General features: G+C 37.5%; 2 protein-coding genes and 2 long non-coding RNA genes across 14 annotated transcripts in view; 2 read left to right on the top strand and 2 right to left on the bottom strand.

The window, feature by feature from the left end:
• PLSCR4 (phospholipid scramblase 4) overlaps window positions 1-1,650 on the bottom strand; it is a 44,141-nt gene extending 42,491 nt beyond the window's left edge. For 2 of the 5 annotated variants that reach the window (XM_026497213.4, XM_026497214.4), the window contains exon 1: window positions 1,432-1,612. The gene's annotated coding sequence lies outside the window, so the exon portion shown is untranslated. Of the gene's footprint in view, window positions 1-906; window positions 956-1,431 lie in introns of all 5 variants that reach the window. The other 3 variants (XM_026497211.4, XM_026497212.4, XM_026497215.4) reach the window with 3 other exon arrangements.
• Window positions 952-1,482, top strand: LOC125282041 (uncharacterized). Its single transcript, XM_048216122.1, has one exon. The coding sequence runs from the start codon at window positions 952-954 to the stop codon at window positions 1,480-1,482; it is 531 nt and encodes a 176-aa protein (XP_048072079.1).
• LOC125282037 (uncharacterized) lies at window positions 1,575-20,294 on the top strand. The gene is made up of 3 exons (XR_007189142.2): window positions 1,575-1,810; window positions 14,841-14,968; window positions 15,075-20,294. It is a non-coding gene; the product is annotated as an uncharacterized LOC125282037 (long non-coding RNA).
• The window catches only part of LOC123000922 (uncharacterized), a 72,022-nt gene continuing 60,030 nt past the window's right edge, over window positions 12,283-24,274 (bottom strand). For 4 of the 7 annotated variants that reach the window (XR_007189133.2, XR_007189134.2, XR_008960596.1 and 1 more), the window contains 2 exons: window positions 16,177-16,283; window positions 12,283-12,818 (listed from right to left, as the gene is read on the bottom strand). This is a non-coding gene — a long non-coding RNA (uncharacterized LOC123000922). Of the gene's footprint in view, window positions 12,819-15,418; window positions 16,284-24,274 lie in introns of those variants that run through there. The other 3 variants (XR_007189137.2, XR_007189139.2, XR_007189140.2) reach the window with 1 other exon arrangement.

Raw genomic sequence — 24,274 nt, 5'->3', positions numbered from 1 at the left:
GACTTAGAAACAAAAAAAATCAGGAATCTATTTAATTTATATATTCTCTTAAAGAAATTGTATATTTAGAAAAACCGTATTTTACAGCATTTTTACTTATGCATTCATTGTATGTTCACGTCTGTAGTTTTACCTTTTTTTTTAGTAAGTTTTCAATTTCGTGTTATTTCAGGCTAAAATGGTTTATTTTGTTCAGTTGTATTTTTTTGTTTATGTAACATCTATTGATACCTATTAGTTAGATGCAATTGGATCCTATAATCTATCTATAGGCTAGATGCAATTGGACACTTCATTAAATTCTTTTTCTAGGATATTTTCAGTTGTTTCCTATAGACATTCAAGATACACAATCACATTATGTGTAAAAAGAAATAATTTCGTTTCTTTTTCCCCTACTCAGAATGTTAATGTGTTCCCTTGCCAGATATCACTGACCTATATATACCATTCACAACGTCACAGAATGTCATGAGCATTCTTGGCTTTTCCAAATCTAATGGAAATGACGCTAATATTTCAAAATTAACGAAGACAATTGAGTGAAATATTAAATCCATAGTCTTAAGTAGGTGGGAAATCAATCTTTTTTTTTATATGGTATGAAATCAATCCTAATAGCTTCATCTGTACTCGTTTTGGTAGCTACACTTTAAATATGCAATACAGAATCAAAAACTCAACTGAACTGTAGATCCTAAGATAAAAATACCAGAAAAGTAAACGAAAGAAAAATCTAAGTCTTGAAACATAAACGTCTTGTTTTATAGAAACATACCAAGTACACCCCAAGATAAATTACATCTCCTCAGTTTGTCCGCATTTTTAAAATGAGAGAAGGGTTCTCTCCTGTAACCCACGCCCCTCCGCCCGCCAAATCTGTGAAGTTACCACAAACCCTTTTACCTGCGAATCAGCCTGGAAGGAGTACCTGAGTGCTGCGCCGAGGGGATGCCTGCGAGAGACGCAAGGGGAGCCCGGTCAGGAAGGACCCGGCCTGCGGGGCAGAGATCCTCGGGTGGCCAGGGCGGCCCCCAAGCAACGCGCCTTCCTCCCGCGGGACACGCTAGAAAGGAGACGGGGAGGGCCGGGAAGCGCAGCCAACTCTCCCAGAGCGCATTTTTGCTCCTGAAGAACGGTCTTCCCAACAGAAGCTTTCATTCCGGGGCCGCTGCCGCTGCCCGACCCCCAACCCAGGGATGGAAACAGGCTCTGCCTGTCCCCCGCCGCGTCTCCGGACAGACGCGCGCCCGGAGCCCCGAAACTCCCGCAGCACCTGAGGATGCAGCGCGCGGCACAGCGGGCGGGCGAGTGCCAGCCCACAGCGCCGTGCGTCCCGGCGTCCGCCAGCTCCCGGCCTCCCCTCATCACGCAGCTCCGCGCCCGCGCCTCCCGGACCCCGCTCCTCGCCCGCCGCTGGGCCCCACTCACCGCCCGGCTCGCTGTCCTCTCCGCACCCACGACGCCAGGCCCGGGGTCTAACTTTCCCCGCCGAGCGGGGTAAAGACAAGGGGCGGGGAAAGAGAGAAGGAAGAGGAGGACTTTTCAAATTAAAAACAAACTAGTGCCCGGAGGGGACGGGGCGGTGCGGGGCTCAGGGGCGTGGTCCCGGCTCGCCCAGACCCTCCCCCAGGGCGCGCGGTCGCGCTGGCCTCGGACCCCGCCCCCCGCGCTTGGAGCTCGGCCGCCGCGGGTGGGTTGTCCCGGGAGGCGCGGGGCGCCACTAGCGTGGGCGTCCACAGGAAAAAAAAGGGGGACGGGGACACGGAGAGAAAAGTTGTCACAGCTCTAGTGTGAGGTGTAGAGAAAGGTAAGGACCTGTCGACGGTTGCCTGTAATGAGGGAGGCAAGTTCCACAGCCTGAGAGTTTTGCTGAGATTACTGTGCACGGAAAGGAAAAGAAGAAACCACTCTTTCGCAACAGCCCGGTTAATTTGCATCTGCTCCCACCCAGCTAGACCCTTGGCTTGGAGAGTTGGCCTTGGCAATGCAACGCTGGCTGGAAACACTCAGGCGCAGGCCCAGGCATTCTGTTTTCTTTTCCGCGGGATTGGAGGAGGCCAATTTGATGTTGGAGGGAGGGAGTCCAGGAAAAAGGGAAGGGGAGCAGGGTTGCCTAGTTTTTTGAGTTGGGAGAAAACTGCCATTTGTTAATTACCATTGTTGAGCACAAATGCTTTTTTATCCAAACTCCTGGGGTTCAGCTCTGGGGTGGTCCATGGGGAGAAGCACAATCCCCTGACTAAAGCTGGGGAGCCTAAAAAGGTCCCTGACGTTATAAAAAAAAAAATCAGAACTGGGCAGAAGTAAATTAGATTAAGATCTGAAGAGTACTTGGCAGTGCTTCACTATGAGAGGTTTGGATAGGGGAAGGCATATGGGAGTGGATTTCTGGAATTTTCCATTTTTCTTTGTATGCTGTTTGTTAGTATGCACGTGAGAATAGGTTTTAAAAATTTATATTGTATTTCTCAGTAATAATTGCACAAGACATTACATAAATACAGAAAGTTATATGGAAAGCATAAAACAAACTGGTGCCAAAACTGCAGCAAAATATTTTACTATTAGTTTTGTTCTGAATTCATGAGTAATCAAGAAATTGAGCTTATGAATGCAAACATCCACAATGGCCACATGAAAGATGGCAAAAAATTCAAAAGCAAAACATGCCCTGTGAAACATACTGCCTTGAGGGGGACGGGAAAAGAAATTAATGAAAGTGTGTCTTATGCCCAAATCAGAAGTTTTGTGGGGAATAAAAATGATTCGAACCCAAGTCTTCCTGAGATTCCTGATCTGATGACATTTCTACTTGGATACTTTCAAGAAATGACAAATTATTTTTTTGTACTAATCCTATTCTAGTTGTTCTTAGCTACATCTCTTTGTATTTTCTTTTTACTAGTTGTTCCTACATTTCCGAACTCTGCTTAGAGTTAATATTGTACTGCTTCATATAAAATTTAAAAATTTGCCACAAGACTTTTTGGTTCCTCAGTACTATGTGTCCTTGCTCTCGTGCTTTACATGCACACAAATTATAAACTATGTAACAAAATGTTGTTTTGATAAAGCAGTTGGTTGTCTTTTACAGATGTTAAGAAAAGAAAAAAAATAACTTTTATATTTACCCAGATATGCATAATTTTTGCTCTTCATTTTTTCTTGTAGATAGAAACTTATCTCACTTCCCTTCAGGCTGGAGAATTTTCTTTACTATTTCTTGTAGTTCAGAACAGCTACTTAGAAATTCTCTCAATTTTAAATCTGAAAGTATTTTTATTTTATATGCATTTTAATGGTATCTTCACTAGATAAAGAATTTTGGGCAAACAGATTTTTTTCTTTCCCTCCAGTTTTAACTTCCATTTTTGTCTGATGGGATTCATCTTACTGGTTTTGAGATGAAATTTTTTAGCTTTGGTTTTCTGTGGTTAGTTTATGATGTGTGGTATTCCTTGTATTTATCCTACTTAGAGTCCTCTGAGTGTCATAGGTATGTAGGTTGATCATGGTAAACTTTCAACCATTATTGTTAAATTACTTCCGTAGCCCATTCTTGCTCTTTCCTTTCCTTCTGTGAATCCAATGAAATGTTTGTTAGACTACTTACTTAATATTGCCTCATGTCACCAAGACTTTGTTTACTTTTTTCTAATTTTTTTCTCTTTAAGTTGAATAATTTCTGTGGCTTGCTTTTCATAATATACTGGCCTTATTTCAATCTGCTATTAAGGTCATTACAGATATTACACTTTTCAGTTCTAGTATTTCTGTTCGGTTCTTTTTCACAGCTTCTATGTACCTGCTGAGATTGCACACCTGTTCATTCATTTTGACCATCATTTTCTTTAAATTATTAAACATATTTATAATACCTGTTTACTACGCTATGCCAATAGGTGATTCATCTTGGGATCTGTTTCTATAGGTTGCTTTTTTTTCTTTTTTTTTTTTTTTTTTTGACAGAGCACAAACACCCACAATTTTCTGTTTCTTAGGATATATATTAATTTTGTATTGTGTATAGGATGTTAAGGATAATATATTGTAAAGTTTCTGATTTTGGTCTTCTTCCTCTGAAAAGAATTAATTATTCTCTGATATGTAACTGAAGGCAAATCATCTTTAACTTCTGGAGCCTTTGGTTTATGCTTTGTTAACACCAATCTGTCAAATGCCTGAAGGTTTTAACAAACCCCTCTATCCTTGGCAGTCCTCATATTCCAAATTCTATTTGCTTGCAGTGAACAGCAACTGAAATTTCTGTCCAGTTCTTTCACCTGCTACTTTTTGCTGACATCACTGGAGTATCTCCAGCACATGTATAATTCAATGGTCAGTCAAGGATTTTAGGGCTTTTTATAGGCAGGTATTAATGTTCTTCCCTCGGTATCATCTACTGTCTGATACCCTCAATGTGCTACCTGAAATCTCTTCAGTGACATCACAGGTCGGTAAAACTAAAGCATTCTACTTGAGTTCTAGCTGCCCTGCACCTGAGGACTGGGGAATGTCCACAGGGAAAAGGCTGTATAAACATGCATCTCACTCGGTTATTATAATTACCTTCTTTTACTGGTCAAATCCCCTACAGTTTTGGTCAGCTTTTGACAGCTGTCCAATGTCTTCAAATAGCTGTGTTTTTTTTTTTTTCGGGTTTACTAATTCTTATCAATGGGAGAGTTATCCCTGTACAAGCTAACTTACCATTATTGAAACTTTAACTCTCACAAACTCATAACATTTTTAAGCAGTTCATTGCTAGATAAACCAAACTGTTAGAAAGCTCTTTTTATTAAACAAAATCTATATCCAGAAGACATTGTTTTTTCTTGACTCTATTGTTTGTTCCAAAAGAGAATATATTTCTAACTTTAATTCAGTAGCCTTTTGAGTTTTTATAAGTCGTTATCCACTTTTCCTTAGATATTTTCTTCCTAAGATTGAACACCTTCTTTTTGCTATTTCTATTTGTCATAATCACAGATTCCTTACATTGAGATTACTTTCCTTAGAGGTATTAATTGCTTTCTAATAGTTGGTCTGATACTTATGTAACACAATGAAATATCAATAGGGCTCTATTAATGAGGCCCAATTACATTAGCTTTATCAGCATATTAACCATTTCTAGTATATTTGTGGTGATTAAATCCCAACATTAGTTACCGTGGAGTCTGTCTTTTCATTGTATACTAGAGAAATTTTACTTATTAGTATTTGGTAGATGACCTTTTATTTACTAGCATTTGGTATATGACCTCAGTTCTTTAGTAAGGTCTGTATATAAGGGATAGGGGAAATGGAACCCAAAGAATTTTAACAAAAGAGCAAATAAAGGTAACAAGAAATGAGAGTAGGCTGAAGTTGGGGGTGGAGGGAGATGAGCATGGGAGAGAAACTCTTCCCAGCAACTAGAGTAATAGCTTAATGGTTTTGCCAGCAAACAATATACGGCAAATTGCCCAGTTTTCAATGATAATCTTCCTTGCTGCTCTCAAAATTTTTGGAGTTAAAGTACTCCATGGCTCCCACAGTCTTCATACATTATAACACTGACCCAGAAAATAAACTTTGCTTCCAACTAATCAGTGTAAGGAGAGTATTTGAACAATGGGAAATATTTCTATATATCATTAGATATGAACAGGATGCCAGCAATGATAAGAGCATTTGGACAATGGGAAATATTTCTGTTTGTGCACAGCATTAGATATGAACAGGATGCCAGCAACCATATGCTTCACAGTAAAGTTTCTCATTGTCAGGTTTCTCATTACGGACAGACTTGACATAAATGCTGTGTTTCAAACTAACTTCTCTCGCACATTAACCAGTCAATAAAAACAGAAATCCTTGTCATGAAATTGTTTCTCTCCAGACCACAAGTAATAGAAGTTTTTTGCTCTCTTTGGAATCTTACCTGCTCACTTAGGGCTAATTTAGGGAGGTCTCACCCAGAAACTCATTTTTTAAAAAACGATTTTATTTATTTGAGAGAGAGAAAGAGAGAGCAAACACAGAATTGGAGGGGAGAGGGGCGGAGGGGCAGAGGGAGACAGAGAAGCAGACTCCTCCCTGAGCAGGGAGCAGGGAGCCCCTTCGTGGGGCTCCATCCCAGGACCCTGAGTTCATGACCTGAGCCAAAGGCAGACGCGAAACTGACTGAGCCAGCCAGGCCCCATCACCCAGAAATTCATTTAATGGCAATTTAAGAACACAATCTGGTTAGCCATTTATGGGTGATATCATCAAACTAGCTCTTTAAAGCTATAGATAGAGTTTCTGTATGGGCAACTGACTTTTAATTTTAGAAACAGAAACTCATATTTGCCTATATAATCTCATCTTCTTCATTAAACCCATTTAGCTCCTCAGCCTTATGACTAAAATTAGATGTAGCCTATTAAGGTTAATTTGAATTTGTATTCTGTTAACCTATCATGTTAGCTTTTTTCTTAGACTTTGTCATTAAAATTTGACTTTTTTATGTTTGCTTTTTTTATGTCTACATTCATGTCATTGATACAAATGCTGGGACAAATAAAGAATCTGATAAGTTGTTACTAGAGGCTAATCTCAGGATGACAGAAATTCAGTGTTGATTACTGAATTCTATAATCATTCGATCAGTTAAAAATTTACTTAGACTGTCCTGTTATGTAATCACTTTTTTCCTTGCCCAAAGCAATTAAAATGAAAATTTCTGCTACATGTATGTTAAAAACAATGTTGATCATGGTGTTCTCATGATCTCTTTATAGTTACAAGCAGGAAAGGCAAATGTGTCCGTTTTATGAGTTTTGATATTTGAGAACACAAAATTGTTAATATCGTTCACCACTCCTTTTGCTAAGCGCTCGCATACTATTATTTTTAAAAAGTACTATAAATTTGCCTGAAATTGACATTGCAGTATATTGTGGGTTGAATGGCATGCCCTAAAAGATCAGTTACTACCCTAACCCTTGGTACCTGTGCATGTGATCGGTCTTATTTGGACATAGGGCCTTTACAGATGTAATTAAATTAAGATGAAACCATATTAAATTGGGGTGATTCTAATCCAATGACTAGTGTCTTACAAGAGGAGAGAAATTGGAACACAGAGGCAGACATAGGAAAGTACCATGTGACAATGGAGGCAGAGATTGGAGTGATGTATGTATAAAGCAAGGAGCACCCAGGATTACTAGGAACCACCAGAACCTGGGAGAGGGGCATAGAAATGATTCTTCCTGAGTCCACAAGAATGAATCGACCTTGATAACACCTTTTCTTCAGATTTCTAGCCCCCAAAACTGTGACAGAGTAGAATTCTGTTATTTAATGTGATCTAGTTTGTGGTAATTTGTTAAAGCAACCGTAGAAAATTAAAATAGAATGTGTGTGTGTGTGTGTGATTTCTACAAGTCAATATTGCTTTTTATCCTCTGGAAAATTGGATTTCCAGAATTGGAAGAGTTTGCCATTCACAAGTTTTCTGAGTCTTCACATATTCTATGATGTTGAAAATATAATTGACAGTGGTTTCAAAGATATATTTTCATGTTATTTTGTGCCCATGGATGTAGTTTATATGATTTTAAAAGCTTAAACTCATTTATACCATCTGGATCAACTGCCATGCTACATGAAGTAGAAAGTGAGTTGCAACTCCAAGAACATAGCAATAAAGAATGGAAAAGAATGACTGAGTGGGGAACACATAGAACCTTAATCAAAATGATTTCAATATCATCTCAAGGAGGCACAAATAGATATGATTGATCAAGAAGAAAAAGAGAACATAATTCTTTCTGAAGTAAAATTATACTCAAAAACATGGGGTGATTCTCTGCTAAAAAGATATCTTGTATACATGCATATATGTGGACATAGGTATATACACCATGCATAGATGTATGCATACACTAGATATGCTCATATATAATTTATGAGCTTGGAGAAAAAAAATAGAAGAACACCACGCTGTTATAAACATGGGCTATGTGGGATGTGGCAGTGGTGGAAAGATGGAAGGAATGAGAAAACTGTGGCTTAGAGACAATGAGGTAACTGGCCCAGCAGGTAATAGGATTGAGATCTGAACCAACTCTATCTTGAATATTGAGACTATTGTCATAGGCTTTGTTCTAAATGTTATGATACTCACTTCGATGTAGAAAGGGACATTGGAATAATCTTTTTTAAAAAGATGTGTTCTGTTCTTGAAATCTAATTATATTATATTTTCTTTTTTTTAAAGATTTTATTTATTTATTTGACAGAGAGAGAGACAGCCAGCGAGAGAAGGAACACGAACAGGGGGAGTGGGAGAGGAAGAAGCAGGCTCCCAGTGGAGCAGGGAGCCCAATGCAGGGCTCGATCCCAGGACCTTGGGATCACGCCCTGAGCCGAAGGCAGATGCTTAATGACTGAGCAACCCAGGAGCCCCTATATTACATTTTCTTATTTTTCCTTTCATAGAACATATTAAATAACTTTTCTGTCCATTCACATAAGTGTATTTAAAACTTACTCTTACTTTTTTTTATCTAACAATTTTTTTTTTTAAATCTTAGGTCCACTTCAGACTGATTCTTATGTGTGTCTATGGAACATATAAAATATTCTTTAATGAAAGTATATTTCTTAGACACTATCAACTAGGCCATGTGGTCATCATATATTTACTTATGCATGTTTGCAAAATCCCAAAATACCCAAGGCACTTCAATAAAAATTTAAAGAACTAGGAAATTTAAGAGGTCAGCACTTCCAAAAGCAAAAAGGAGAAAAGGAAATATTTCTTGAAATCAGATAAATATTTAACTATATGTAGATGAGAAGGGTATCTCAAATTCAATTTTTACACATGGCAGTTCCAAATGCCACATTTTCACAATTATTATGACATCAGAATTTAAGACTCAATGAAATGAGTGTTCATGTTGTGACTAAAGACCTAAGAATTGGTCTTTGTCCTTAAATGTAGGTAGATAATTCATTAACTTATTAGCAGAGCATCTTTCTGTATTGCATTTGTATGCAAAGTGAATTATTTACTGATTTAAAAGTTTTTGGCTGAATCAGAGCTATGGACATTTTACAAATATATTCAGAAATGTGAATGCTTAGGGTAAGCTCCATACCTTTTTTGAAAAATAAGATTTTTTTTTAAAGAGCATTTTTAGGTTTATCACAAAATTGTGAGAGGGAGGTACAGAGATTTCCTGTATTTCCTCTGAGGCCATACATGTATAGGCTTCCCACTATCAACATCACTCACCAGAATAGTACTTTTTTTTTTTTTTAACCAAGGATGAATTTACATTGACACATTATAATAACCCAAATTCATGGTTTACTTTAGGGTCACTCTTGGTGTACATTCTATTGAGTCTGGACAAATGCATATTGACATATGTCTATCATTATAATATAGAGTATTTTGACTGCTCTAAATATCCTCTCTACTCTGCTTATTCATATCCCTTTGCCCTCCACCCTGTCCCAGGCAACTACTCATGTTTTTAGTGTCCCCATAGTTTTGCCTTTTCTAGAATGTTACAGAGTTAAAATCATGCAGTATGTAGCTTTTTCAGATTGGCTTCTTTCACTTACTAATAGGCATTTAGTATTCCTTCATGTCTTTATATGGCTTGACAACTCATTTCTTTTTATCATTGAATAATTTCATTGTCTGGATGTATCACAGTTTATTTGCCTATTTACCTACTGAAGGACATCCTGGTTGCTTCCAAGTTTTGGCAATTATGAATAAAGCTGCTATAAACATCCAGGTGCAGGTTGTTTTAAGGACACAATTTTTTTATTAATCTGTGCAAATACCAAGGAGCCCACTTACTTGCTGGGTCCTAAGACTTTTAGTTTTGTAAGAAACCAACAAACTGTCTTCTAAAGTGTCTGTACTATTTTCCATTCCCATCAGCAATGTGTGACGGGTTCTGTTGCTCTACGTCTTTGCCAAGCATTTGTTGTTTGTGTCCTGGGTTTTGGCCATTCTAGTGTGTGGTGGTATCTTACTGTTTTAATTTGCATTTCTCTGATGGCATATGGTGTGGAACATCTTTTCATGTGCCTATTTGCCATCTGTCTATCATTTTTGGTGAGGTGTCTGTTAAGGTCTTTGGCCCATTTTTAAAATTTCATTGTTTATTTTTTTTAATTGTTGAGTTTTAAGAGTTCTTTGTATATTTTACATAACAGTCCTGTATCAGATATCTTTTTCAAGTATTTTCTCCCCATCTGTGGCTTGCCTTCTCATTCTCTTGACAATGTCTTTCACAGAGCATAAGTTTTTAATTTAATGAAGCTTGGCTTATTAATGATTTCTTCATGGATCTTGTTTTTAATCTTGATCTAAAAAGACATCATCATACCCAAACTCATATAAGTTTCTTCCTATGTTTTATTCTAGGAGTTTTATGTTCTTTTCCATTTCCATTTACGTCTGTGATTCCCGCTTAACATAGAACAAATTATCAGCATTGAAATTCTCACAGTGATATTATATCCTGCAGATTTCTTTTGTAATTATGGTCTATAGGTGTGAATATGTGATGAATTAAATTTGATATATACTTCAACCATATGTATTCTGAAATGTTATCATTATTACACTTAGCAATGCACATGATACAGTTATAAAAGATGCCATAATTTCAACGGAGTCTGCAGGGTGTTTTGCAAGAAGGAAGAATCTAGAACCAGAAAACTAAAAAAGCTGCAGAAGATTTGAAGTTGAATTTATACAGTAAAGAATATAAGCCCATATTCGTACATAATTTGGAAAGCTAATAAATTCAGCATTTAGCGCTCCAATGAAACAAGAGAGTTGAAGCATACATCAAATTGTTATTCTGTTATCATTCATTCAACAGATACTTTAAAAGTATCTCTCCTGAGCCATCTGTATGGATTCCTTGGGAATCAGGTAAGGGACAAATAGTGGAATAATGCTTCCATTTGAAAGCACCAAACTTAAATTTAAAAAAGAAACATTTTTTGAATGTATAAAAGAACAAGAATAACAAAACTGATTCAGAAATATGTGATCCCTGTCTTACACCTAGGAAGGCATAGGCAAAAGAGACTCTGGGTTGGGTACAGGTGATAGAAATTTGCCTTGTGACCCTAATAATGCAATCATTACTGCCTGCTTCTCAACTAGCCACCACTTGCTCCCACCATACCTCTGTCTTGTGGGATGCTGTTCAGTCTGATTATCAGTTCTTAGTTTCACATCTCTTCCATATTAACACCTTTTCACCTCTCTACCAAGCTTCACGGATTAGATAAATATACCATATCTACAAATAAAAAGAAAAAAAATCCTTGACCTGTAAAAGAAAAAAAATAAGATAACTGAGATTACTGTTATCTTTCTTTTTTCAACAATACCTCAATCTTACTACACTTTCTGGTAGAGAAGGGCAGATGAAGGGCAGGGAACTGAGAAACAATGTATTAACCTGGAGTAGCCTAAATAATGTTTGTCCAGCAGAATATAGTTGTAAAGTGTCTACAGGGCCCACGTTTCAATAAAAATGAAAATCTACAATACAATTTGAAGAAAGCATGTCTCATTAAGTTAGTATATTGGTGTGTTCTTTGGATTGTATAAGAAAGAGTTTGGAAAGAGTAGTCTATAATTTTACAGTGGAGGGGAGATAATACATGCATAGTACGCCAAAGAATTAAGATTTCCTAATGCATGAGAAGTGTGTTGAACACACCACAGAAGGAGGAACACTACAGCTTCATAAAAGCAGATCCAACAGACCTCTTGACTTTCAGTTTAATTTGTACAGAGTGTACCTGTCAGATGTACCAGAAGATGAGAACAAGTGCAGAAGTTTTAGTGGAAAGAATATGCAATCAGGCTGCAGAAAGCCTGTGCTGATTCTTTCATTAATTTGGAAGAAGTTTGAGCAGAACCAAGCATAGAGCTTGACACATAACTAGCACTAAATTATTTACAGAACAAAGGAATGAGTCCAAGTAAAGAAGTAAGGAGGAGTACCCATAGCTAAAATGTCTGACTTTCTTGCTTGGGGAAGAGTTTATGAAATAAGCAACCAAGTTATATTAATTCAAACCGTAAATTATTCAAGATAAAAAGAACAGAATCTGAATGGTATCAGTTAAGAATGTTTCTTTCCTACTTTAAATTTCATTTACTGTCTTGATAATAGATTTTTAAAAATTACAACAAAATTACATTACTATAGTTTGGGGGAAAAAAAAAACCACGAAAAAGGAATAAAGGCATTTAAGTTCCAGTTTGATCTATGACAAGCCATTAGATCTTTATTCTTATTTATTATTGACACATTAATCCCAGCCCTCCTATATCAAAGAATCTTTCGATGATTTAAGGAGATAAGACTGCAAGTCCATCAGTACAGTTTCTTCACTTCTGAATCTCCAGGAATTAGTACAGTCCTGGCACAGCAGCCAATTAATAAGTACTTGCTGAACATTCAGTTAAATAGTAATTCAAATGAGACTTTTTAGCAGCATTGAAAAGAACGCTTCTCTTTGGGATCTTCTTAGCTTGCTGGTTTGATTAATTCTTTGTTTCACTTTTTCAGATTACCTGGCCATCATTTCTGAGCTGATAGAATAAAACATGTCTGCCAAATTTATAAAACAGTATTTCCTCCCAGTGGGACAGTACATTAAAATATTCCTTGCAATATACTTTGGATATGTTCCTCTCCTAGGCTGTTTGGAAACAGTGAATCTGTCCACCTATAAAAAAATGGAAGAATTCTCCATCTTTTTATCAAAGAGTTCTCTATCTCCTAGAAAACAAAAACAAACAAAAATGAAAGGTTTGCTGATAACCATGAATTTCTGACTCATTGAGTGGCACCAAAAGAGAAATTTCAGCCAATGGAACAGTAGGACACAGTGAAAAGAGAGGGAAGAGAAAATGAGATTAATTCTGGGGTACAAATAAGTAGGATATGTCAATTAAACACAATGATAGCATAACTAAAAGGCAGGTATGCTAAAAGAACATTTTGGTGAAAGAAGTAAAATTTGGCATGACCTCACTTGTTGAGTTCTAAAAAAAAAAAAAAAAAAATCTCAAGAACGTAGTGAACACATTTTGAGTGCTCTATTTTAGGGCAGATTCCAGAGAATTGAAATATACTGTACAAAAACAAGTAACCAATCAAACAAATACGATGTACAAAAGCAATGCTTTTGAACCACTAACTGTGATGGCAACCGCTCTGAATGTTGGTCAGTCACACAGATGGCCAGATACACGGTCACAGCGGGACTTGAAGGAAGTAAGGTAACTGGCCCCTGTGTATGAACATAAGAAAAACGAACACCATCATCCTAGAATGAAGGCATGGTGACTTTTTTTAAACGTTTGCATTAAGGGAAATATTTGGATTCACCATATTTATGTTTACTTTATGACTAAGCAAATTGCTGGACATTAACAGACAAAATCTAAATTATGTGAAGATACCCTTTACGAACATCAATCTTTATCTCCCTCAGGGATAGATCAGGAGACATTAAGGTAACAAAACTGGGTGATGCGAACACTGCTTCTTAATTTGGATATAGAGAAGTAGGTACCAAGTTAAAGAGAAGGGGCTTATAGAAATTAAATTAAAAAGAAATTATGTCCAAACCAGATTGAATCTTCCAGTGCGTGAAGTGCATATCAAAAATCTAGAGCAAATATCAGAAGAAATACGTGAAAAACTCATCGAAGAATGAGAAAAGCCATAAAAATTTGGCCCAACGTTTGAAAGGGGAAAATAAGAGGCCAAAAGAAGTTTTTAAGAAAATCTGACAAAATTGACACTTCGAAGATTTTACTTTTCATGTTAAAAGATAAAAATTTGATTAATTTCTGGTCCACTCTTCCACAGAGAAACTTACATGTTTCCTACTTAAAAGGCAGGTGGAGGGGCTCCTGGGTGGCACAGCGGTTAAGCGTCTGCCTTAGGCTCAGGGCGGGATCCCAGTGTTATGGGATCGAGCCCCACATCAGGCTCCTCCGCTGGAAGCCTGCTTCTTCCTCTCCCACTCCCCCTGCTTGTGTTCCCTATCTGGCTGGCTGGCTGTCAAATAAATAAATAAAATCTTTTAAAAAAAAAAAAAAGGCAGGTGGAGATGGTGGAAACATCATTTTCATGAACATCTGCGAAATCTGTTAACACTTAGGAAGTAACTGCAGGCATTTATCTCCGGGAATCTGGGAAATACTGCAGTTTCTTATGCTTGGTGTTGAAAAGCATGAAGTTAAGACTCTTATTAAACCAATACAATCACATATATTTTGTTTTTAACACTGAAACTGCAGGCCTTTACTTTTTTTTTTTTTTTTTACCTCTCTGGTCAAAGGAATGACAATTCAGAAATGTGCTGCAAATTTCTCTTTGAGCCAACTGATCAAAATGTAATGTAGCATTAGAATATATTTTAATGAAACATGACACAAATGATGTATTTTAAAATTCTGGCAAAGTATATTAACCAAGAATTATTGATTGAGCAGATACTGGGGTATCTTTCAAGCCCCACACTATAGATGCATTTGGGCCTCAGCCAAACTGTCTAGAACCAGTTCTCAAAGCTGGCTGCTAACCTGGCAAGATTTGTTAAAGTACCAGTGTTTGGGCTCTCTACCCGTAAAGATTTTGATTGAATTGTTAGGGTGTGGAGCTCATAAACTAAGAACAAGGTCTAGCTCTAATATTTTGGGGGAAACAAGTAAACTTTCTCTCCATCTCTTGCCTCTCTCTGTTACATTTTTTATTGTTGTTCATTTTATTTTGTTTTTTTGTATTAAGGCCTGGCTTTCTCTGCTTCTGAGTTTATATGACAGAAAACGCTCCCTAAATCAATCATCGTGATAGAAAGGGTGTCATCATATGAAAGTATGGGTGCTTTTCCAGTAAGCATAAAGATGCAGAGTATGGTAGGTGACCAGCTTTATTAAACAAAAAGCCCAATATAATACTGTCCAGTTATAGAGAAATTATCTTGGATCTCTAACACTCCTTCCTTTTTTTTTTTTTTTAAAGATTTTATTTATTTATGTGACAGAGAGACAGCCAGCGAGAGAGGGAACACAGCAGGCGAGTGAGAGAGGAAGAAGCAGGCTCCCAGCAGAGGAGCCCGATGTGGGACTCGATCCCGGAACGCCGGGATCACGCCCTAAGCCGAAGGCAGACGCTTTAACGACTGCGCTACCCAGGCACCCCTCTAACACTCCTTCCTATGTTGACATGTGAAATAGGACATTCGAACAAAACTTCTGTACCTAAAGTTTCTTATAATATTTTTGAAAAAAGTATTTCCAAATTCATAGGTAAACTGAATTTTTACTAATAAAATAATTATGTTGCCTTTAAGTGAAATTCTTTTTTTTTTTTTTTTTAAGATTTATTTAAGTGAGAGAGCAAGCGCGCACATGAGCAGGGGGAAGGGCAGAGGAGAGGAAGAAGCAGGGCTGGGCTCCATCCCAGGACCCCCTGAGATCATGACCTGAGCCAAAGTCAGAGGCTTAACCGACTGAGCCACCCAGGTGCCCCAGTGAAATTCTCTTTATTAGTCTTCATGAATAGACTTTTTCTTCTGCAGTGCAGACACAAGCTATGCTCAGTGACAGCCGTCCCGTTCCTGGATTTCAGTTTGCTCTTTAGCCTTATTGAGGGAGTGGTAAGAGGGTGGAGGAATGGGGAATAAGGGATGTGAAAATGTTAGGTAATAGTGAAGGGACATGATTTTTTGTTTTTACTGACTTAGTAGAAATAAACCCAAAGCTTTTCTAAGATCTAAGAGTAGATCTGCTAATCTTTAAGCAAGAGTTTTGTCATCTTTGTTATTGCTGATGCTTCTCAGACTATAATATAATCCCCTCCCACATTATGTTCTTTAAACTAGTCCTTCCTTCCTTTATAATCCATCATCAGAAGAGCATTCGAGTTTGGCTTTTCAAAGCTCCTGAAACTACAACTTGTCCAGTTAGAAAAAAGCAATCTGGTTTTCTTTACTACCAGGGGTACTTTAGCCTACACATCTGCATTCATTGCTCTGCTGATGGGCTGTGGCAAAGCAGGAAGGGGGCTCGGCGGTGTCCTTGACACAATCACAGCCTTCCATGAACATTAGAAAAGCACTCACCTTGGCTTCATTTTGGTCTGTGCCAAGCCACAGTAGTAGCCGTGGTGTCACAGGCGATTAGTACCCCCAAGTCCCTCGCTGGGAGTTGTTCTCAGAACTTGGTTTTGCTGTGATAAACAGAATGCACTGGTAAGAAGAACTGCAGCTCTTTGAAGACAAGTACAGTATGCTGAGACCTTAAGGGAGTCTAATTATCATAATCTGAAGCAACTGTAACAAACTAAGAGCATCACCCATTCTTCCCTCTCCCCATCTTTGCTTAAGAAGCGTTAACTGACTTTGAAGCATTTCTGTTTAAAAAGTCAGCCACTCATCTTACCCCCAAATCAGGATAATTGTTTTCTTCCCCAACTGAGGTTGAAATAAATGATATCATTACAGTTTGCAAAAAAAACAATTTTACTTCTTTATGAGCAAAAGAACGATTTTACTTCTTTATGAGCAAAACACCAGTTACTTCTCAATAGAGTCCAACTATTTTATTTTGTGTATCTTTAATATAATCGCTAACCCTATACTATATCTTGTTAAAAGTCTTTTAGCAATGAAACAGTTGGGCAAAAATCACATGAAGGAATTAAAAAGAATGAATGAAAAGGCTCTCATTTTAAGTTTTAAAAAAGCAGTATTTAATGATCACACAGGTGTGGTTTTTTTTTTAAGATTTTATTTATTTGAGAGAGAGAGACAGAGAGAGAGAGCACAAGCAGTGGGAGTGGCGAAGGGAGAGAGAGAAGCAGAGTCCCTACTGATCAGGGAGCCCGACCCCGCAGAACTCAATCCCAGGACCCCAGGATCATGACCTGAGCTGAAGGCAGATGCTTAACCAACTGAGCCACAAAGGCGCCCCGCACACAGGTCTTTACAAACTCCTTTTGTATACTTTATCTTCAATCTTTATCAAGCTCAATTTAAGTATGAGAAAACAAATTGAGAGGTAAAGAAGTAAATTTATGAGTTTGTTGTAAGTTGCTGAATGAGTTCATGAATATCGTGGCAGGGATTCAATCCAAATACTCTGACTTCAAGTCCAGTGCCCTTTTTACTATATGATGTGACATCCATTTAAAAACAAACAAACAAAACCCTAATTAGTAAGTCACCAACATTCATGCAAAATAAGCAAAAATCTAAATGATTCAGTAGACTCTATGCTCAGTATGATTCAGTCATCTCAAGTGAGTGGACGCAAACTTAATCTACATTAGCAGATGTCCAGTGTCCAAGCAAGGAAGGCCACAGAGAGTTTTACTGTCCTCTGCAATGCGAAAAATGTGTCTGAAATATCATCTAGCTCCTGGGGTCTCATCTCAAATAGCGTTGCAGAACTGAAAGTGTCTTAAGAGTCAACAGAGTGACAGTGCACCTGGATATAGCTTCATTTGAAAAGCAGCTAAAACTGGAACTATTTCGTCCAGAAAAATAAAGATTTAGCAAGAAGGAAGCGTGGGCTGGTTATTTCCAAGTATTTGAACTATGTAGAAGTAACTTTGCATCTCAGTGTGTTAAAACCAAAAACAAGGAACAGAATTTTCAGAGGGGGATGAACAGTTTTCATTTAATGTATTACTTTCTAGTCATTACAGCTCCTCAGAAGTTTTAAAGGACCACCTCATGAACAGTTTACAAAGGGAACCTGGCCAGGACATTGTACAGAAGATTCCAGACTGCATGGATCCCACCCAGCCCCAAGCAGTTTAACCCGAGAAGGAACGACTAGAGAGGTTCACTTTTTCGTGCAAGAGATCATATCCAACACTTTGACCATGGAAAGAGTTTGTTTACAAATACTTATAATGATGATTATAATAATGCTGCTGCTAATGATGATAGTATATTACACCAGTCATGTTTTTTCACATTTGAGAAGCTGAGTACAGCACATTTACTCTCTTGCTCTTGATCACTCTTTTTTTTTTTTCCCTCCAAAGTAATACCCCTTGAGGTTCAGGAGACAGACTGAAAAGCAGAGGCTCAGTTAATGCCCTCAATTTAGAACTACATCTCTGAGAGAGAGAATGCCCTTGAGCTATAAAAATGTAATCGTTGGCCTGCAGTATCCTGACAGAGATGAGAGCAGACAGCTGTTCCTGCACACTGCTCTCTGTTGAAGGCCATGTGACGCTCACTGAAACAAGTCTTGAACTGTTCTGCTTCGCTGTCTCAACAGGTTAACTGGAACTGAGGATTTTGTACAGCTGTATGTCTTTGCAATTGCTCTGTGTCCTTTAAATTTGAGTGGTTTTGTAAATGTGAGTACGTTAGGTCCCCTGGATTTGGAGGCAGACAAGATCAGTTCTGCCACTTGACATGTGTTTGCCCCTGTACAGGTCTTTCCTTGCAATAGGGAAATATCAGTAATGCTTCCCACACTAGCTTGTTTGGAGGATAGAGGTAATCATATGCATAAAAGATTTAGCATAATCTATAACAAATAATAAGTGTTGAAAAGATATTAGTTGTTTTAATTATATTTATACTCATTGTTTCAAGCAGAATGATTCCACAGTCATAGATAGTTCTGTGAAGAGGCCAACTATAGCTCTGTTGTACAGCTAAGACTTTGTCTATTGCTTACAATAAAGTATGGTTTGTTGAACAATATCATGTTATACAAAAGTCATTGTAAAAAATCAAATAAATACTTATAATAAATGCTATGTATCGGGGTATAGAAATAACTTCATGTTAACTTGTGACTTTTTATTTTATTATTTTCTTTGACATATGGGAAGGTGAGAATGCAGAGACAATGTGGAACTGGACCAAGATAAATATTGTTTTGGGTTCTGAAGCAGGAGATTCTGGGAAGGTGAAGGCTGGAAATGAGCTCTCTTTCCTCTACCACCAAATCCTCTGTGTCTATTCCTCCTAGTCAAATGGACCCTAATGTCTATGGGAGTGTGTGCCAGTGAGGCCTTGTGTTCCATGTTGTGTAGCCATGGTGTGGACAGCTAATGCACAATCATGAACTCTTGCACTGGATGAGTCCCTGAAACCAGGGTTCATATAGTAAAGCCAAGAAGAAACTGAATCATGCACAGATCCCTCCTGCTTTGTGTGGAGGAGAACAGGAAGAAAATGGGTCATTGAGAGGTTTTCTTGAGGTGCTTCAGTAAAGGTTGACTTACTTGTTTTTATTCTAGCAGTCTTCTCAGAGTAGAAGCCACAGACCTTGTATGACCCTTAGGATCCAGCAACTCTGGTCTCATCTCCCATTCCTCTCTTACTTGCTTACACTCCAGTCACACTAGCCTCTTTCTGACAATTAAATGTCAGAGTCACACTCCCACCCCAGGATCTTTGCAATTATTACACCCTCTGTCTTTCTCACAGACTATGCAATATACCTATTTTAAATTATTATATTTATAAACGCATTTGTTAAATTTATTTTCTGCATCTCCCAAGCCATATTATCTTTATCCATCCTAGAAAAGGAAAGAGTAAAAAAACAAAAAATGAAATTCTGTGCAAAATAGAGACAACTTTGGAATTTAAGAATAAATTTAATAAGAAATGGATAGAGCCTTCATGAAGAAGAAGACTGAATCTTCTTCAGTGATTTGGCACTGAAGTTGTAATTTCAGTGACTGTTGTAAAATATAGGAAATGTAAGCAATGCTTTTGAATGGGAAGACTCAAGATTTTAAAAATCAATACATTCAAAATTCATATAATAATTTAATACAAAAGACTCCTAAATTTTAAAAACATTGGCTAAGATGATCTTCAATTATATGAGGAAAAAAACTAAATGCTCAAGAATAGCCAGGGAAAATGTTGGAAATGTAATTTAAAAGTTTATAGTAATAGAGCTATTGAATACTTTTTACAATAATTCAATAAAAAATGATTTTGTAAACCATGTTGCTTAGCTTTCAAACTCAAATGTCTTTGTTCAACTCAATTGTATATACTCATGAATATATGACAATTGTTACAAGTTTGTAAATTTATTTTCTACTCTGCTCTTGTTCAGTCCTCATAATATATTTCTTCCTATCATAATTATACTGTGATGAGTTTTGAATTTGGGGGACACAAGACTACCAGAAGTGGGTTTGTTTATAGCCTCTAAAAATAAATAATGCAAAATAATTGAGCATTTAAAAAAATGTCTGGTTACTTTCAGTGAATATATAGAATTTGTTTGCTTTCAATGTTTGTATATATTTTTCCTGTTTAAGTGTATGTTGTCTGTGGATTTAATGCCTTGCAAGTTAATATTACAAGACAGAAACTGTCTATTCCCAACCCACTGAACTTAGATGCTTTTCTTCAACTTCTACTTCTTCAGTCCATTGATTCTTGTTCATTAGGTTAATAATGGAAATATTTTCAATATTTTTCTGATTGTGAAAATGACCCAAACATATTATAAAAATGGAAACAACATAGAAGAGAGGTAGCTGATCTGTGAAACACACACTTAAACACACACAAATGCAGGACAGAGAAGAGAGATTCAAGTCACTCCTAATTTCAAGGACGTATTTACCACATACAAAACAAACAAGTCCAAGCTGGAAATATGTGAAATTCAGATGTGGCAGCCTGGTCTGTTTGACTCTATCTCAATTAACCAACCTGTACCAGTATACTGTGTCAACCTCTGGACCCTGGGCCTATTTCCTTTTTGGACTGAGAACATGCACCAGACACCATCTATCTTCCTCGTATCTCCCTTCTCTTCTGTTCACTCTTACTCCTTTGAAATGACCACGCCTGATATCTTTTACTTCATTTTTTCTTTCTTCTGTTTAGCCAAAATTTAGGCTTATCCCCCTGATCCGAAAAAGGTATCCTCTTGTTTCCATTTCTCCCTATACACCATGGAGAATTCTTCTCTCCTCTCCTCAACTGAAAAGTATTTCTATCTTATTTTCCATTTATTTCTCAACTGCTTGCAATCTGGCTTACTTTCTTAATTCTCCATGGAAATGATTTGGCACAGTTCATCAGTGACCTCTGTATTTCCAAATTCAATGGAAACAAGTAAGTCTTTATTTACTGACCCTTCATGGCTCTCTGCTCCCTGACATCACACCCTCCTGGTTCTCATACTTTTGCAGTTCTTTACCTCTTTCACAACTTTTTTTCCCATATAACCCCTAAATGTCCATGTTCCCTAGGATACATTACTGGACAAATACTTATTGGATAATCTCATCTTTTTAATTGCTTTCAATGACTAACCATGTATTGAAATTCCCAAAAAATCTTGATCCCACGGAGAGTTCTGTCCTCAGCTACAGATTCACATATCCAGTTGCTTACTGGACATTTCCATCTGGACCTAACAACAGTATCCCAAATTCAACATATTCAAAATAAAATTATTATTACCCCAGGCATGTTTTTTTTACATTCCCTGTTTTGACTGGTGGTACTATAATGCACTTAGCTAGAAATCAGTTTTCCTTGGAACTACTTTATCTTCCATGAACTCACTTCTTCTTTTTTTTTTTAGATTTTATTTATTTATTTATTTATTTATTTATTTATTTATTTATAGCAAGGGGGGGCAGCGGGAGAGAGAAAATCTCAAGCAGACTCCATGCTGTGGGTGGAATCCGATGTGGGGCTCAGTCCCACGACCCTGAGATCATGACCTGAGCCAAAATCAAGAGTTGGATGCTCAGCCGACTGAGCCACCCAGGCACCCCCACTAACTCACTTCTAATCAATTGCTCTATGTGTGTAGATCTTGCTTCTCAAATGATTTTTCTCTTTTTCTTCTTTAATACCACAAAGGTATTCAAACTGTCTCCATATACATAGTCGTAATGATGTAACCAAAATACATTTCAAACCACATTAGTTCCCTATTTAAATGCTTCAGTGCCTCATTAATACATGCAGAATAGTGCCCAACCTCCTCTTAGAATGCACACATGGCTCCTCTGCATCTCTGTCATTTCCTCTCCCATCACTTCCTGCTATGTTCATCAGAAACCATTGCCAGCAAACTCCTCATATACTATGCTATTGGTCATTCCTCTTCCTCCTTTCGTATCATCTCCTGTTCTGGATTTTCTTCTACTCATCCATCTTCTATTTCTTCCCTTTACCTGGGAAGCTTCTATATAAGACTTGGCTCAGTCTTTACTCCCAAAGCCTTTCTAACCCTCCTCTTCGCTATTCTTCCTTCATCCCATTGAGTTAAATAATTTTTATGGATTCTCCAGTGCCTCTCCTTCTCATCGTCCTCACACAGTATGTACAATTAGGTTTGTAGGCTCATGGGCAGACTATGTCCAAGTTGTCACCTGTATAATCCCAGTTTTTAGCACAGTGACTGGGACATGGTTGGATTCAATACATATCCTGAGTGGACAAATGCATGGTATCTTTTACTAAATTTCTTGAATGGTCACTCAGTGAGTGCTAACTAAATGGAAAGTAGCATAGGCATTGTGGCCAAGGACATACTGTTCCATTTTTCTGATTTTCTCCTCTTTTCAATTATATTAAAATCCAAGAACATTTGAAAACGTTCTGAAAACAGATTTACCATACACTGAAAACTAATTAACAATACACTGAATACATATTCGTTAAGTTAAATGTTTGTATGTCAGTTGGTGTGGTAATTTTTCCCTCCATTACTTTGGTACACATCCAAAGAAGAGGTTAAAACCATTGTTTTATTTAACCGTGTTTACACATTCCTGTTCCTTTACTTTGCAGAGGCTTTCAACAAACTTAGAATGTTCTTGGACATACAACTATGATACAATCTACCACAAAATTAGCTATGAGCTGGACATGGTCTAATAATATCCATTACATGTTTATTTTACATTTTAATATTTGTATGTGCTCTGCTAGACCTGAGCCAAGTCTTAAATAATTTGCTTAAATGATTGGCTTGAGTAAATTGAGTCATGACTGAGCTTCATACTGGTAAGGAAAAAAAAAAATGGAAACATATTGTCAACTACATCTCATATGTCTCTAAAAATAATTGTAGAACAAAAACATTTAAGATAATGATTTAGAGAAAGCATTTCATATGAATCCTATCATTAAATTCAGAAAAATATGATTTTTTGTAATATGCCTTTGATATTCTGATAACTCTGAATACCTCAGACTGGAAAATAAACTCCTCACTTTCTCATACCAGCGGGTGCTAATATCACGCTTTGTAGATTGAGAAAACTAATGTAATCCCTCCGCTGGTCTCTTGGATCTACAATGTCTTAATAATATCAAGATTTGTGCCTATGCTGGAAGCCATGGCTGGGAGATGCGATTTCACTTTCAATTCTCTACATCCACAAAAATTTTGTGTTAACATCTAAGGCTCTTACGATTACTAGGTACACAGATTCCTACCACACTCTTTCTCCTTGATTTTTTTTAATGTACCCCAACATATACTTTTTTAAAAACAGACTTATTTAGGTAGATTTTACATACCATAAAAGTCACCGTTCCAAATTGTCCTGTTCAGTGGTTTTCGGTATATTCAGAGTTGTGCAACCATCACCACCCAGAGGTAACAATAAGCCCCAAACACACAACATTCTGGCTGTCATCTCAGACCATCCCTATTCCTATGTTCCTGGCTTGCTAACTCTTAAATTCCATCTCCATCTGTTTCCTGACCTTTGATCCTTTTTCTCATTTAACACTTGCTTCTGCCCTGGAGACTTGGCATTTGTATTTCGTCTCTGATTTCTGACAGTCATTAAGGACTTTGACTTAGAATTGCTTACCAGCTCTCTCTCACCAGTTACTCCTGGGAGTTCTCCTGCCTTAGCTGTTCCTTAAAAATCTATCCATGCATACAACCCATCCCAACCACTCCAGTTAACTGTTTCCCATTGGAGGGTCATTGAAACATTTTGCTTCCAAGTTTTCTTTCTTGGAATTCAGCCCTTGATGAAACTATAGCAATGTGAATGAGCTCAGGATCTCTCATAGATGGCTTGTAAATCAAGAGGTATGGGGAAAAAATAGGGATCTTGTTTAGGAGAAATCTAGTGCATGACTTCAGAAACTGGGAATTGCTTCGAAACCAGGCACATAAAGATATGAGTTACACCCAAGTGAGGCACAGATGGATTGCCTGTGGGTCCTAATTCTA

This window comes from Ursus arctos, unplaced genomic scaffold, assembly GCF_023065955.2.
Source record: "Ursus arctos isolate Adak ecotype North America unplaced genomic scaffold, UrsArc2.0 scaffold_20, whole genome shotgun sequence".
NCBI lineage: Eukaryota > Metazoa > Chordata > Mammalia > Carnivora > Ursidae > Ursus > Ursus arctos.
The sequence above is the reverse complement of the archived record's forward strand: the minus strand, read 5'-3'. Positions and strand labels throughout refer to the sequence as shown.